Source organism: Haliotis rubra, unplaced genomic scaffold (assembly GCF_003918875.1).
Source record: "Haliotis rubra isolate DU_JTF1 unplaced genomic scaffold, ASM391887v1 Scf606, whole genome shotgun sequence".
Lineage (NCBI taxonomy): Eukaryota > Metazoa > Mollusca > Gastropoda > Lepetellida > Haliotidae > Haliotis > Haliotis rubra.
The window spans coordinates 605273-619433 of NW_025767309.1; the positions used below are offsets into that span (position 1 = coordinate 605273).

The window sequence follows — 14161 nt, forward strand, 5'->3', positions numbered from 1 at the left end:
ATCCATTTCTGCTACTCATCTGTACATTTAGGTACACAGCTCACTTTCTAATAATTTCTTATCACTGTCTGCGTGATTGATTTCTGCTCTTTTCTTGGATATGTTGTCTCAAAAATAGTATTTGATATCACTGTGCTGGCTTGAGCTATGACATGTCCTCAGTTACACCAGCATGGCAGATTAACTTTAGGTGTCTTCAATACCTGTGTAGTAGTACAGTACAACCAGAAATTATTGAGAATTTAAAGATTGTAAATTTTTAATTTTTTTCACTCATTACTCACGTATTAAATGTGAATATTAGCAGAACATAACTCCAGATTCAAAGACAGGTGAACAGTTAGTATTTTGTCAAGTCACCATGGGCAGCAATGCAGGCTTCAATGCGGCGGGGCATACTACTATCAAAGAAGTTAGAATGTCATGGTCAATGCAGTCCCACCTCTTCTTTCATTTCAGCAATATTTGTCAGATTTTTCTTATTGACACTTTCCTTCATAAGACCCCAAACATTTTCTATTGGATTTAGGTCAGGGCTATAGCTTGGCCAATCTAATAATGTCATATTTTGGATCCGAAACCAGGCCTGTGAATGCTTGGAACGATGTTTTGGGTCTTTGTCCTGCTGGAAAATCCAAAAATGTCCATAGAACACGTGAGCAGATGGAAGTAAATGTCCCTCGAGAATATCTGTGTACCACTCACTGTTCATATTCCCTTCAAATACACAGAGGGGCGTTGCCCCTTACACAGATATGCCACCCCACACGTTTAATTTCAGACTGTACTTTGGGCGCTGATACAAAGGTTTTTCAGTTTGTTTGGTCCAGAATTTCAGTGTATTAGGAAACATCCACACAGAACTTTCATCTGAGAAAATCACATTGTCCCAGTTAAAATTTCTATGCTGTAAGCACCAGTTCAACCTTGGCTCCTTTTGTTCAGGTTTCATGATCGGTGATGGAATTGCTCGACTTTTCTGCCAACCCATTGCATGCAGCTCAGTTCTAATTGTCTCCTTACAGACAGCCACAGTTCCTCTATCAATCGTATCCAGCCTTAAGTTTTCTAAACCGCTTCGTTTGTTTTTAGAAACAAGAATACCAAGCGGCCTCCTGTCACCGACAGTCAATTTTCTGGGCCTACCTGCGCCTCCCTGGTGCTCAATGCCATATCCATTTGCAATATTTTTCAAAACACGATAAACAGTGGACAAATGGATGCCTGTTCTACTTGAAATCACTTTAGCTGATCTGATGTCCTTGTTATAATACTCTATAAAATCAAATTCCTCTTCTCTAAATCATCCATACTGAGGATCACTGAAAATGTCGTCTGCTAGCAAGTAAACAAAGGGGGATAACTCTTCACAAACTAATGAAAAAGGATTAACGGAGTTGTCTCTCTTGAATGAAACCAAGCACTTGATAGCTGGTCAAGGTTGTTTATACTAGAAATCCAATTAAACATATTCCTAAAATTCTCAATAATTTCTGGTCATACTATATATGTGTAGACCACTATTAACCAGACAACCTTCAGGGCTAAATCTTCTTGCCGTCTGCTGGCTCATCATCCCCATCTTGATAACTCTCATTCTGTCTCTCACTCAGTGAGGCAGTGTTGACTACTCATCTGTCTCCCCATCCATCCTTGTCACCGAGACACCCCTTGTCTCGGAGAATGTTCGACTTAAAGACACATTGTCTGCCAGGCTTGCTGCGCTCTGCCAACTCCGGAAACAGATCATTCCCTTGTCTTGAACGTCCTTGCGTCCTCTCATTGTGATGACCTCCCCGTCTGGCCGCAACACAACAAGCTTGGGGATAGCATTGATGTTGAACTTGTTGGCAAGCTGCCTGCAAATAATTAAATGATTAAAGATAATTGCAAACTATTTAGACAAAATAATTATGTTTTCACTTTTTCTTTGATTTTCCTGTGCTTCTGCAGTTTGGCTCAGTGAGATTGGTTTAATGCTGCTGTGTCCACTCTTCCAGCTTTATCGCAGTGTGTTACCTAAGTGTGGGAGGAAAACCCAAGGTGATGAAGCCCTTGATGTTTACCATCTAAGTGAGAACCATGTATGTGTGTGACGTGCTGACAAATCCAAGAAACTTGATCAAGTTGAACCATGATTCAAACCAGTGATCATCGAGCATGATGTGTATCACTGTGGTGAAACCCACATGCAAGGGTATGGTGCTGATGAACCTAAAAAAACCATGATCACAGTTTTTGGGAATAGCTCAAGGACTGCAACTATGCCCCAAGGAATGCAACTCTGCAGAGGAAGCTGTAGTGCCTTTGATGACTGGGCCCCTGTATCCCCGACTTGAGACAATAACGCAGAGTAGTGATGCTCTTACGCATGTTGCAAAAGACGCATTGACTCTGGACATAATCCACAATCAGCACTGACCCTTGGGTACCTTTTTTATTCAAGTCATTGTATCCAATTGCATATATATTGATGCGCATGAAGTCAATCACTGGATTGTCTCAAGTATATACACTGCCATCATGCTGGACTATTGCTGTGTTCAACAACAAACAATAACCAATTTCTATATACAAAGTATATACACAAAGTATATAAAAACATAACCTACTCTCTTAGGGGGTCGTCATAGGGCACTGCAAGCCAGTCACCGTGACAGTTTAAGAAGTATTCTTTCATCATCTCCTTGGTTCTGTCAAAGCTGATGAAGATAACTTGAAGAGGGGCATTCCTGTTCCTGAGATCCTCGTACATCTGCTTGAGGAGGGGTGTAAACTTCTGACATGGGGGGCACCAGGAAGCGGAGAAGTAGACAGCGGTCACTCTCTCCTTTGTCACCTCTTCTCCACTGACCAGGGCATAACTGGCCCGGTCAGGAACATACTTATCAGTATTGAAGTGTTCTTTTGTCAACAGCCAGCAGTCTTTGAAAGGGTTTGGAGGAGGTTGTGGTGTTGATTCAGGTTTGTCAGACTCCATTGCCTTCACTGAGGAACAGAAACACTGGTGGTTGTATTGCATATAAAATTTCAAACCGATCAATTTTCATTTTTAAGGAATGAACCCATCTGCTTTTGAATTAAATTAAAATTGTATTGAAGGGGTTTTTTTTAATATATTTTTTCTTCTTTGACAAATTACTGTTTTGTTACACATGAGTATATGATATAAAAGCACAGCTGATTAAGCTTCAAATACAATGGTTACTTAGTGCTGCATTCAGCAATATTCCAGCTATTTGGCGGCAGTCTGTAAATAGTGGAGGGCGGTGGGGTAGCCTGGTGGTTAAAGCGTTCGCTCGTCATGCTGAAAACCCGGGTTCGATTCCCCACATGGGTACTATGTGTGAAGCTTATTTCTGGTGTCCCCTGCCGAGATTTTACTGGAATATTGCTAAAAGCGGTGTAAAACTAAACTCACTCACTCACTCACTCACTGTAAATAGTGGAGACAATCCACCATCAATCTACGCAATTGGGATACGATGACATGTGTCAGCCAAGCCAATGAGCCTGACCACTGGATCCCGTTAGTTGCCTTTTACTACAAGCATAGGTTGCTGAAGACCAATTCTAATGCGGATCTTCACAGGTACTGTAAATATAATGAGATCTCTATTTGTGTATGTAGGAATGATAATGTCAACATTCTGAACTAAATGATTATTCACATGAGGAAGTTGATGCATGCAAAAGTCGGGACCATATTTATATTCTAACACTTCCATGGGAGATATAATATAGAGCTGGATATTCTTGTTTAATTATCTCCATTTTGGATATATAGGTATTTTTTCAAATATTGATAGCTTGTCTCATTGTTTTTCTAATAATTTGTCGACATAAATATTATCCGCCAACCTACGAAAACAGGATCATTCATAAAAGATAATATTTCTAACAAATGTGAAAATTGCCTGCATTTATGTTCATACTAATTTGGTTTGTTTCAAATTACAATATATAAAAAATACAACACACGTATCTGTTGAGACCCTCACTCGCACATCCCGCAGCCTTCGCGATAGAAATCATCCGCTAAGGAAGTAATGAAATACTTCAACATCTAATACAACATCTATTTGAGAGGCTAAGCAGTGTACTATGTATCCGATCCCTTTAGATACTAGTTAACAAATGATGGTGATACTGTGATCCAGGGTCAACGCTAACATCATGTAATCCTCAAAATGTTAAGTGATAATTCTCTAAACAGTAACTAAAATGGTCGTATTTATTTCAAAGACAAGGTTATTGTAAGTATGTGGATTTCAGCCCTACAACTACACGCACACACAAGGAAAAAGCGTAAAGTCAATGCAAGAAAATATTGATAATATTTACCTTAGCAACAATGCTTCTTATCACAACATTGGAGTTATGTCCCTTGTGAGGGAAACAACGTATGGGTTTATAAGAATCGCCGCATCTTTGATCCAGAACAACCCTGGATTTATTACATTTATTGACATTTCCATGTAGATTCTTAATCTTGTCAAGCTAAATGAAAGTGAAGTGATTATTCATAAAGTTGTGTGTGTTTTTTCTTTACCCACTTCTAGAAGGAAATTTAAAACAGATACACTTATAAATACGTCATACCTGAATGGCAACGGGGCCACTAATATTTCGAGGTACATCATAACATCTTATTTTTGAAAATTACTTTAAATAAAAACTTAAGCCGATAGCTAAATTTATAATGTGGTTAAATCACTCTTACGCAGCGCCATCCAGAGTACGAACAGTTAATAGGAGTGTATAAGGAGACAAGTGCTGAGAACATGACTCAATCTTATTTCCTTTCTAAATCGTGGTATGTGTGATAATTTCTTTTCAATGAGAACTTTTGCATACGTGAATCATTAACGGTGACAATCACCATGAAAGTGATTCCCGGTCAATTTTCTTTTACGTCAACTCGGCATGAGGCAATTAGAGACTGGTGTCTCGCTGTTCCGGGCACGGAAGAGGCATTGTTTTGAAGTATAATCATTCATGTTTTTTACCTGACGATTAAAGATTTCCCCTTATGAGCAGACCGTCACGAACCTATGAGCTAGAAGTTCCGACAGCCGACATGATTTTAATATGAAATCCACGTTCATGTTCACGGGGCACCAATGCATACAATCTTCAGCCCATGGGAGGCTTTTTAGATTCTTTTCGATAATTTAACATGAATAGATTTTTAAAAAATGTTCATGATGATAAGGTTTTACAATCACCTGAAGTATTGATTCTCGGGTTTGCTGTAAGTTTACATACTCCGTTATTCTCAAGACGTAGAATGTAACACAAACAGAATGGGTTGAAATATCTTGAGCCAAGCTAAGATTCAACAAAACTAGAAATAATGGTTGTCGAAATCATTACAACAGTCTCGCCTATGTCAAAATAGGTAGTAAGTTTGCTCTCATTATAGTGTACATTAGGCTGTCTTCTCGGTCGTTCTTCAGCAAAATTTAATTGTAAATCTGAATTAGAGTTTGAATTTACCACATAATATCAACATATATATAAATAATTTCAAATGACCCTGACAAAAAGTATTTCTCAATCCCTGTGTATCCTCTATATAGACAATATGTTTGACATAAATGCAAGGTCATTGTAAGCAGATTTCACTAATTATTTCACTTTATTGCTCTTTACAAAGTCATGATATATGCTACACAATTAGTCAAAACAGACACCAAATGTTTTTCTCTACTGTTGGCTGAGATTGGGGAGGAGATAGACGTACAACACGCACAATGAATGGACTTACCTGCGTAGTCATGACGTAAACAATGCGTGACGTCATAATATTATTTTTGACGTCACATAGCGGAAGTGTGACGAGACGGTTTCCATGTTGCAACGGGACGGTTTGGCTATCGGTTTCGCTCAGAATATCTATTCATGCAATGTCTTCGGGAATGAGACAGGATCGTTTTCAGAATTTTGAGCACGGTTCTGAGAGGGAAAGCGAACCAGATGGCATATGTGAATTTTCTTATGAGTCCTCTCTCGACAGCATCAGAGCTCGCATAAATGACATATGGCAAGATGATCCTTCGAAATATGATGTCCTTACACCAGCCTTATGCAACATTTGCCTTACGAGTGAACTTCTGCAGAAAAGATTTTCTTCAGTGACTTCCGCTGATATTTTAGCTGGTATTGCTGTAGGCGCTAAAACGGAAAGTCCACTAACTGAGAAAGGGGAAGCAGAATTCGCAAAAGAGAACGACTTTTTCGGCAGTGATGTGTAAGTTCAAAATACCGTCCTAAATGGAAATTTGTCAAATTGCTAAAAATGCCAGTGGCTACCCTGACCGTCTATAGGGTGACATTATAATGGCTTAAAACAAGTCATATTGATTATAAGTAATACATGCATAATTCAAGTAGAAGAATGAAACTTCCAACGGGTTGTACTTGTAGAATATTATTTTTCTTCATTCTTTGCCATGTCGTATTTTCTTATTTCAGATTTCGTTTACACCAGGAATGTACACATGGCATCAACGCAGACCATTCGGACAACATACAGCAGGTAGTACGGATAATTGTATCAATTTATCATATAACATCAATCGTATTGTTGAAAGCAATATGAGTCATGAAGGCTGCAGAAAACGAAATAGTTTTTGTATTTGGAGGGAAAAGTGTACGATCCAGATAAAATATGATTTGTAAATTAAACAGCTAAATTCCTCAGAAGATTCATACTGAGAACTACAGTTAGTTATTTTTGCTTCGGTCAGTTGTTTGAGTTATGACAGCGGTGTATACTAGTTTCAAAGAGGATCAGAATTGGTTTTGTTTCCATATTGTGTTTATTATTCAATTTGTGTTTCAACACATGGTCTCCATTTAAAACAGAAACTGAAAAAGGGACGAAAACACATTTGTAATGATAAATATTTTTATTCTTAAGATGAGAAAAGAGTATGATAAAAGAATAATAGGCTTGTTTGATCAAAGGTTGGCTTGTACTCTTTATTGCACAAGTTTCCGTTTTAGGCCAAAGTTAGGTTAAAATAAGCGCGAATGGCTTTGTATGGGGCTTGCAAAATACGCCAGTCTGCTGTTTACGCTTGCAAAGGGCACTGCATAATAGAACCTATGCGACGGCTGTCTGTAAACAATCGAGTATGTGCTAGGCCAGGGATAATGAAGCTGTGATAACAGGGATAATTGACATCAGTATTTTTATATTTATGAACGGGCCATTGTAGTATGGGGATTTCAATGTATCAAAAGTAATGGGATGTGTAAATTCATGTCTGAGTTATAATATTTTGACAAGCTAACCAGGTTTACCCTCCTCACAACAGGGTGATGCAAGGGCAGTTGGCTATGGTCGGAGTGAACGACAACCTGGTGTTTCCTACAACGATCCTTTCGATCCCAGATTGTAAGTGTAAGGTGTAGCGTGATTTATCCTTTATCTGCAGATCAACAACATCCAGTTAAGTATATCTCCAAATGGGTCTTCGTGTAATTTAACATGATTATTATATACTCATAATCTGCATGAGAAACATGACGAAATATATTGGTTGTGTGTCTCGGATGTCAAATATTCTATCGCGAACTCAAACTGAGCACAACGGAACAACGTCTCCGTCGATTGGAAGCAGGGCTTGGTCTAGTTCGGTTGTTGTTTAACGCTGCACTCAGCAATATTCCAGCTATATGGCGGCGATCTGTAAATAATCAGATAATCCAGTGATGAAGAGCATGTGCATAGATCTACGCATTAAGGATACGATGACATTGGAATCGCTGGCTCGCAGTCTGCAGTAGCCACGTCCTCAAATATTACCGGATGGCGTTTCGGTAAACCCTACAAAACGTACACTATCCCCAGGATCACACACACACACACACAAAATGCAAGTTACAAACCGGGCTCAGTGTCGGGATGGCCATACTTACAGCATTGCGGCCATACCACTGATTATGATGGAGGTTTCACGAACATCACTGTTGGAAAACTGAAAGAAGGTGTTAAAATAGTTTTGTTTTGGCAATATGTCCTCATGTCCATTAAAACTGTCGATGCCTTTGGATGTTTAGGTAAAACGAAGTTTACTTTCCTTACCCTTACCCTTCCCGTATGTAGACGCCTGATTCGCAGGCTAAATGTTAATGAAAATCATAATTTGTGATCAATTGAGATGCAGACGATGCAGTAGCCAATACATTGCATGTATCCCATTGGCATCCAACTGTCCATGTCAGCGGGCGGCAGGTAGTGCTCGTATAGTGCTTGCATGTTCGGCGTCTGTGATCCTCCTCCGTCTGTAGATAGCATCTTCCCAGAAACCAAATGAAGCTTAAATTTCACATGCTTGTTCCCATGATTTGTTCAAGAGGTTCAAATCCGAATTTCAGTATAACCACTACCGCAGCCATTTTGGACCGCAACTATATGCGTCTTTGTAACCAAAGTTGGTGTATGTCTTTTTTGGGGTAAAGTTTTGACAGTTCTATGAAAATGTATTTGTAGCTCTGTAAACATCTCTGAAAGTACCGGGTTGAGGAAGCTGAATTGTGATATCGTAGTATGTCCAGAACACAGCTATGTTAGAGGGTCAGAAGTGATACTGATAGCATTTAACTTAAACTCAAGGCCGGCAGCAGCATTTAATAACATCTGTCTTTGTTGGCATTGTACACAGATGAGCTACCGTCAGACTATTCTTATTACAATGGCTTTGCTTTTGTAAGTTTGACTTGTTTTTCGATAGTAGTTGTATATACATGTACTGACAATTTTACATCCTTTTATGTTGACAAAAAGCTCGTGGTCTCTTATAATTCGATAATTTGGGTATTTATTACATTCGTCAGTGATGAGTATATAATGTAATGTACTTTAGTAATTTTGTCTATTTGTCCATGTAATGTTCACTAATTACGATATATTGCCTTTCAATGCTTTGAAATTTGAATTTGTTTTTTCGATCGACCTTGGCAGGTCATTTGCTGGCCTTCAGGACATTGTGTTTCCCAACGCCCAGTTTATAAGACCAGATAAGGAACCCCAAGACAACATCTGTCTCGCCGTAGACGACGTCGGTGACATCGTCCACGAGTACCTGAACAAATATCACGACTGCTTGGATTGCATGCGGTCAAGGTCACCATGTGGAAACTGGGTACACATGCCCGAAGCCGTTCTTCCTGCGAAGTTTGCTTCCTATGAGTTGTGGTTGGCAGCCAAGAACGAGGCAGCAGTTGACAACGAGACTAATGAGGACTGTCGTCTGCTCGCATCCGAACTCACTTCTCACGGTGTCAGACGACTCTGGTTAGATTTATCTTCCTACAGTCCAAGCACCTCAGATGACCAAGATGTGTTTTCACAACAGGGATCTGTGAGCTGCGGGTCAAGTTCACCTAGGGACTCCTCATCAGCTGTGAACGAAGATCTGACCTGTAGCGACCCTGACCAGTGTCCCCATTACAAGCAGTTGCTCTATTATCCTGTAGGCGCTGAACCCAGTGCCCCCCACATCGGAGCTGTGGGCAGAAAGAAATTGCGACTCCATCAAGGACTTCGTCCCCCGTGTGTCTTACGGCTTCAACCTCCCAGTGCCAGATGTGGTCAAAGAGAAGTCGCTGGCTTCTGAAGCTGGCATGGACGAAGCTGATGAGGACTTGGATTCCAAAACCGACAGGCATACCAGCAGGCTGTTTGACCTTTGTGTGCCAGAGCAGAACGATGGCCAAGGGGATGGAAGCCCGAACAGGTATGTAACAGGCTGGTACACAGGAGGACCTTTTGGAATGAATAGGTACGAGTGAGTGAGTTTGGTTGTTCGCGGACTTAAATTCAAGCGAGTAACATCATAAATCGGCTTCACATGCCCACCTGATCCCAGATAGTTATCAGGAACCTCGTCGCTGCCTAGTAAGACGTACAAAGATGCTCTACATTTGTAGCAACTGTCCGTTTCCAAGACGCCTGTATTTCATATATGGTAGCCGCATTTTCTCTCTCTAGGTCACATGAGTGGTCTCCACGAGATGTCCAACCTCCAGAACAGCATTCGTCCCCAGAAACCGGCTTACAAATCCCACTCCTGGTGTCCACCAAGAGGAGGGAACGTCCAGTGAGGGGAGTCAGGAACGCCAGGAGGTCCAACTACCGAGACTACCAAGTCACATTTGTCGATGACGTACAGTTCTCGGATCCATGCAGGTGCGGTGGCTGCTCCTATACAGTATGACATTGGTATCTACAATGAACGCTTCATAACTGTTTAATTTATCACGACTTGTTTGTTTCATAAGTGAAGAAAGCTAAACCAGACGCTGGACGTGGATTATTTAGTGAGCATGGGTACAGGTATGATTCTGGCAAATCAAAAATCATGATTGGCCCGAAATTGGAATTTCACTTGCATCTTAGTTTACGGAGTTTGAACTACAAATCCCAGAAGGATAAGATTCCTTAATATCATGACTCTGTAACCTACATATGTCATGGCCTACATGTTTCAGATACTCGGAGCCAGAAACTGTGTCCAGTTCCAGGGCCACCATTTCAGACACTAGAGTATGGACTGTTAAAAACAATGGTGTAGAGGGATGTCCCGCAAACAACAAACACGGCTTCAGCAGGAGCGAAACCCACCAGGAATACAGAGATGCTCATGTGAGAGACAACAGTTACCCTGCTAATCAGAGGATAGAACTGTCAGCACACAGTGAGCCCTTCATTCCAAGGTGGCGAGTATCGGATGAGAACAGCTTTATGGGATGTGAGAGTGAAAAAAGATTGAATAAGATCGAGGAAGAGCTAACAGATATGAGAACTTCTCCGCAACAGAGGCACGAGAACCAGAATAGTCTTAGTCCTCGCAGTCAGCCCCTGCTGCTCAAAACGCCCTCTCCGGAGCAGATGAAGCGATCGCCAGTGGGGGATCACGAGCTTCAGTTCCAGCTAGATGACAACGACCACCACCAGCAAAGCCTTGTCTGTAATGTTCAGAGCGACGAGTTCCTAAATAGTCCTGAAAGTCATAAGTCAGCAGAATCATATCAGCAGTGGTCCCCAGCCCATGACTCGGAGGAAAGTCCAGTCAAAGAGTACGAGCTGTTCGATACGAAGAAATCGTTCTATGACAATTCCCTTCTGGACAGGGTTCAACCCATCACCAGTGTGGGTAAGTCAGCCAGCAAACCCTGTGGTCTTATAGGCAATATGAAGTTTACTGGGAACGGATGGAAGAAGATATATGAAAAAGGAAACACCGTTGATGATTTGTGGAACATATGGAGCAGCCATTCAGAGACCAAGACAGATGTCAAAGATCAGTCATGGACAAATGGTGATGCAAAACTCCTCAAGCCTCTTTCAACCTCTTTTCAGTGCAGTGTGAACGATCTGCAGCCAACGCCAACGTCCGTTCCGACAACAGTTTGGCAACGTACATCTCAGAGTGTATGGACAAAGCCCGAAGCACCTGTCCAATCGCAGTATACCTATGTACCCAATCAGTCCCACCTGACTCCACGGTCTGTGAGGTCCAGTCTGGCGTCCTATTCCCGCACCTCGCAGCACCAGAGTAGCATGCCCTCTGACAAATCTGACCAGATCCCCCCAGGCACGAATAATACGGCCACAGACCCAGCACCAGCTGGAACTCAAACCATGTATAGATGTATTCCCTCGTGGTGCTTTGGCAGAGCCACATCCGCGCCAGTATCAGACATCTCCTTGGACGGCGGCAGAGCGGAATGTGGTGACGAATCTACACCAGTCACAAGACAACACACGATATATTCAGGTAAGCTGTTCTGTTGCATGGACAACTTGTTTTAAGAAAGGTCTGAATATGTATGATGCGATGTGTTGCATGGTGCTGTATCAGATACAAAGTTAATCTCACAAAATTGTGTGTGTTTTTTTCAGTCTCAAGGAATGGGTGCAGTTCGACCAAACCAAAACATCTCGTTTGTGTCCAACAGGATGGCGTGTGTGCCGACTCCTCAGCCTTACGACTACCGCAATATGGTGGTTCTACAGCCTCACCAGAAACAGCCCGATCCCAGGCCCACGTTGCAGCCAACAGTTTTATCTCATGGGTTCGCACCTCAACCTTCTTCTCTCAAACCTACCACATATCACACGTTTGGACCGTCTCTCGCTTCAACCCTCCACCGAGTCCCATTTGATCAACACTCACGTCTGCAACCCTCTATCATTTCCCGCCCAAATGCAGCCTTTGCGCCTCCGGCTGGTTTTGCCCCAACCTTGCCCACCCAGACCTACAGACATGTGACTGTCGCAGCCAATTACAATCCACCGAAGTTGGTGGCTGTTCCAGCGTTTGATGCCCGCCCCCGGCCGAGGTATTATACGTCATTTCTCAACTTCAACAACCACAACGAGGCATATAGCTCAGACTCTGAACTGTCCGAAGCGTCGGTTGACCGGGAGGAAGATCAGGACGTGTTTGATAGACATGGTCGAGCTCGTCCAATCCGTGCTAATCCAGCCAATCTCATACATTTGACCTGATGGAACCAGATAATGTGAAACGTTTGTTCTTTTGGCTTTTGTAATTTGTCGTTTTCTTCATTGGTTGCCTTTTTACCAGAAAGCATAGATCTCTTCAACGTTAATGTCATTTCAGTTTTGACATGACGGATGATGTTTAATGTCTTTTTCTTGTTTTTGACACTGTGTACACAGAAATCACTGGCATGTGTGAACGTACACAAAATCGTTGAGGAATGGCATGGAATTATTTTGATGAGAATTCATATATTGTACACATTCTTATTAACACGGACATATTTAATGCCTCATTTATAGAAAGAAATAATAGAATGATAAACCAAGAAAATAATTTTGAGTTGTTTTCACCAGAGCATGTGGTATTTATATCAGTGCTGTACTTGTTAATGTCGGAATGTGACACACTGACAGATTGTTACATGGTGAAATGAAAACGTCCTCGTGGTAGACTGCGACGTTGTGGTCAGTACTGTTGTCGTCGCAGCCATTTAAATGTACACGGATGGTATAAAGTATTATTTACCACCAACCCCAACGCCACACTCACGACACAAAGTCATGGTCATCATAACCCACATGCGTACAATGTGTGAAGCCCATTTCTGGTGTCCCCACAGTCGTCATCTTGCTGGAATATTGCTAATAGCAGCGTAAAACTAAACTCACTCACTCGATCATCATCACCATCCCGTTACCACCACAAGCTGAACAACTAACCTCAACTCGGCATCACCTCCAAACTCAGCATCGCCACACCACTACTACATGAACAGTACTCATACCATCATCATCAACAACAACAACAACAACATCATCATCAACAACATATCACTACCACTACGCTAACAACACCCAGCAACCTTGTCATCACCAACAGGACGACTATACTATGATCAATTACAAGGACCTGCGTCACCGCCACGTCGTCACCGCCTTAATATAACAAATATTCAATGTCAAATATGAGTCCACAACTCATCAAGAGTGCAACATACCCCCACATGTATATTAGGAACTCGTAAACCAACTGGAATACCCAGTACATATATATGTGTCTTTCAAATCGACGCTGAACACTAAATACTCAATGACTATATGAGCTCATGCATATAGCAGAACACTACACCATGATGATTACACAATGCCATTTAGAAAGTGGTCAAATGCAACATGTGTTATATTTGGGATTACACTTTCTTAGTAAAGTACAAATTCTAGTACTTTTTGAGTTGAGTCCCATCCGGGATTCGAACTCACACCCTCAGAGTCAGGCACCCAATCGCCAGCACACAAAGTCAGCCGCCTAACCCACTCAGCTACCGCGACTTCCACAAAAATGGAAGTCGGACAACTATTAGTCTAGACTGCGGGCTTTGTGTACCCTCTGATAAGTGTTAATTGGCACGGCTCCCACGGCCGAAAGCTATGATTACACAATGCCATTTAGAAAGTGGTCAAATGCAACATGTGTTATATTTGGGATTACACTTTCTTAGTAAAGTACAAATTCTAGTACTTTTTGAGTTGAGTCCCATCCGGGATTCGAACTCACACCCTCAGAGTCAGGCACCTAATCGCCAGCACACAAAGTCAGCCGCCTAACCCACTCAGCTACCGCGACTTCCACAAAATGGA

General features: G+C 41.7%; 2 protein-coding genes across 2 annotated transcripts; one reads left to right on the forward strand and one right to left on the reverse strand.

The window, feature by feature from the left end:
- Positions 1-1439: 1439 nt before the first annotated feature.
- Positions 1440-4529, reverse strand: LOC124255706 (nucleoredoxin-like protein 2). Its single transcript, XM_046689614.1, has 3 exons — positions 3982-4529; positions 2613-2983; positions 1440-1859 (listed from the first exon to the last, which is right to left on the reverse strand). Exons 1-3 carry the CDS (start codon positions 4033-4035, stop codon positions 1628-1630), a joined length of 657 nt encoding a protein of 218 aa, XP_046545570.1. The 5' UTR covers positions 4036-4529; the 3' UTR covers positions 1440-1627.
- A 1318-nt stretch (positions 4530-5847) lies between these two features.
- On the forward strand, positions 5848-13652 carry LOC124255711. Its single transcript, XM_046689618.1, has 7 exons — positions 5848-6253; positions 6478-6541; positions 7326-7405; positions 8975-9749; positions 10004-10201; positions 10504-11792; positions 11918-13652. The coding sequence occupies exons 4-7, from the start codon at positions 9637-9639 to the stop codon at positions 12178-12180; spliced, it is 1863 nt and encodes a 620-aa protein (XP_046545574.1). The 5' UTR covers positions 5848-6253; positions 6478-6541; positions 7326-7405; positions 8975-9636; the 3' UTR covers positions 12181-13652.
- The last annotated feature ends 509 nt before the right edge of the window (positions 13653-14161 follow it).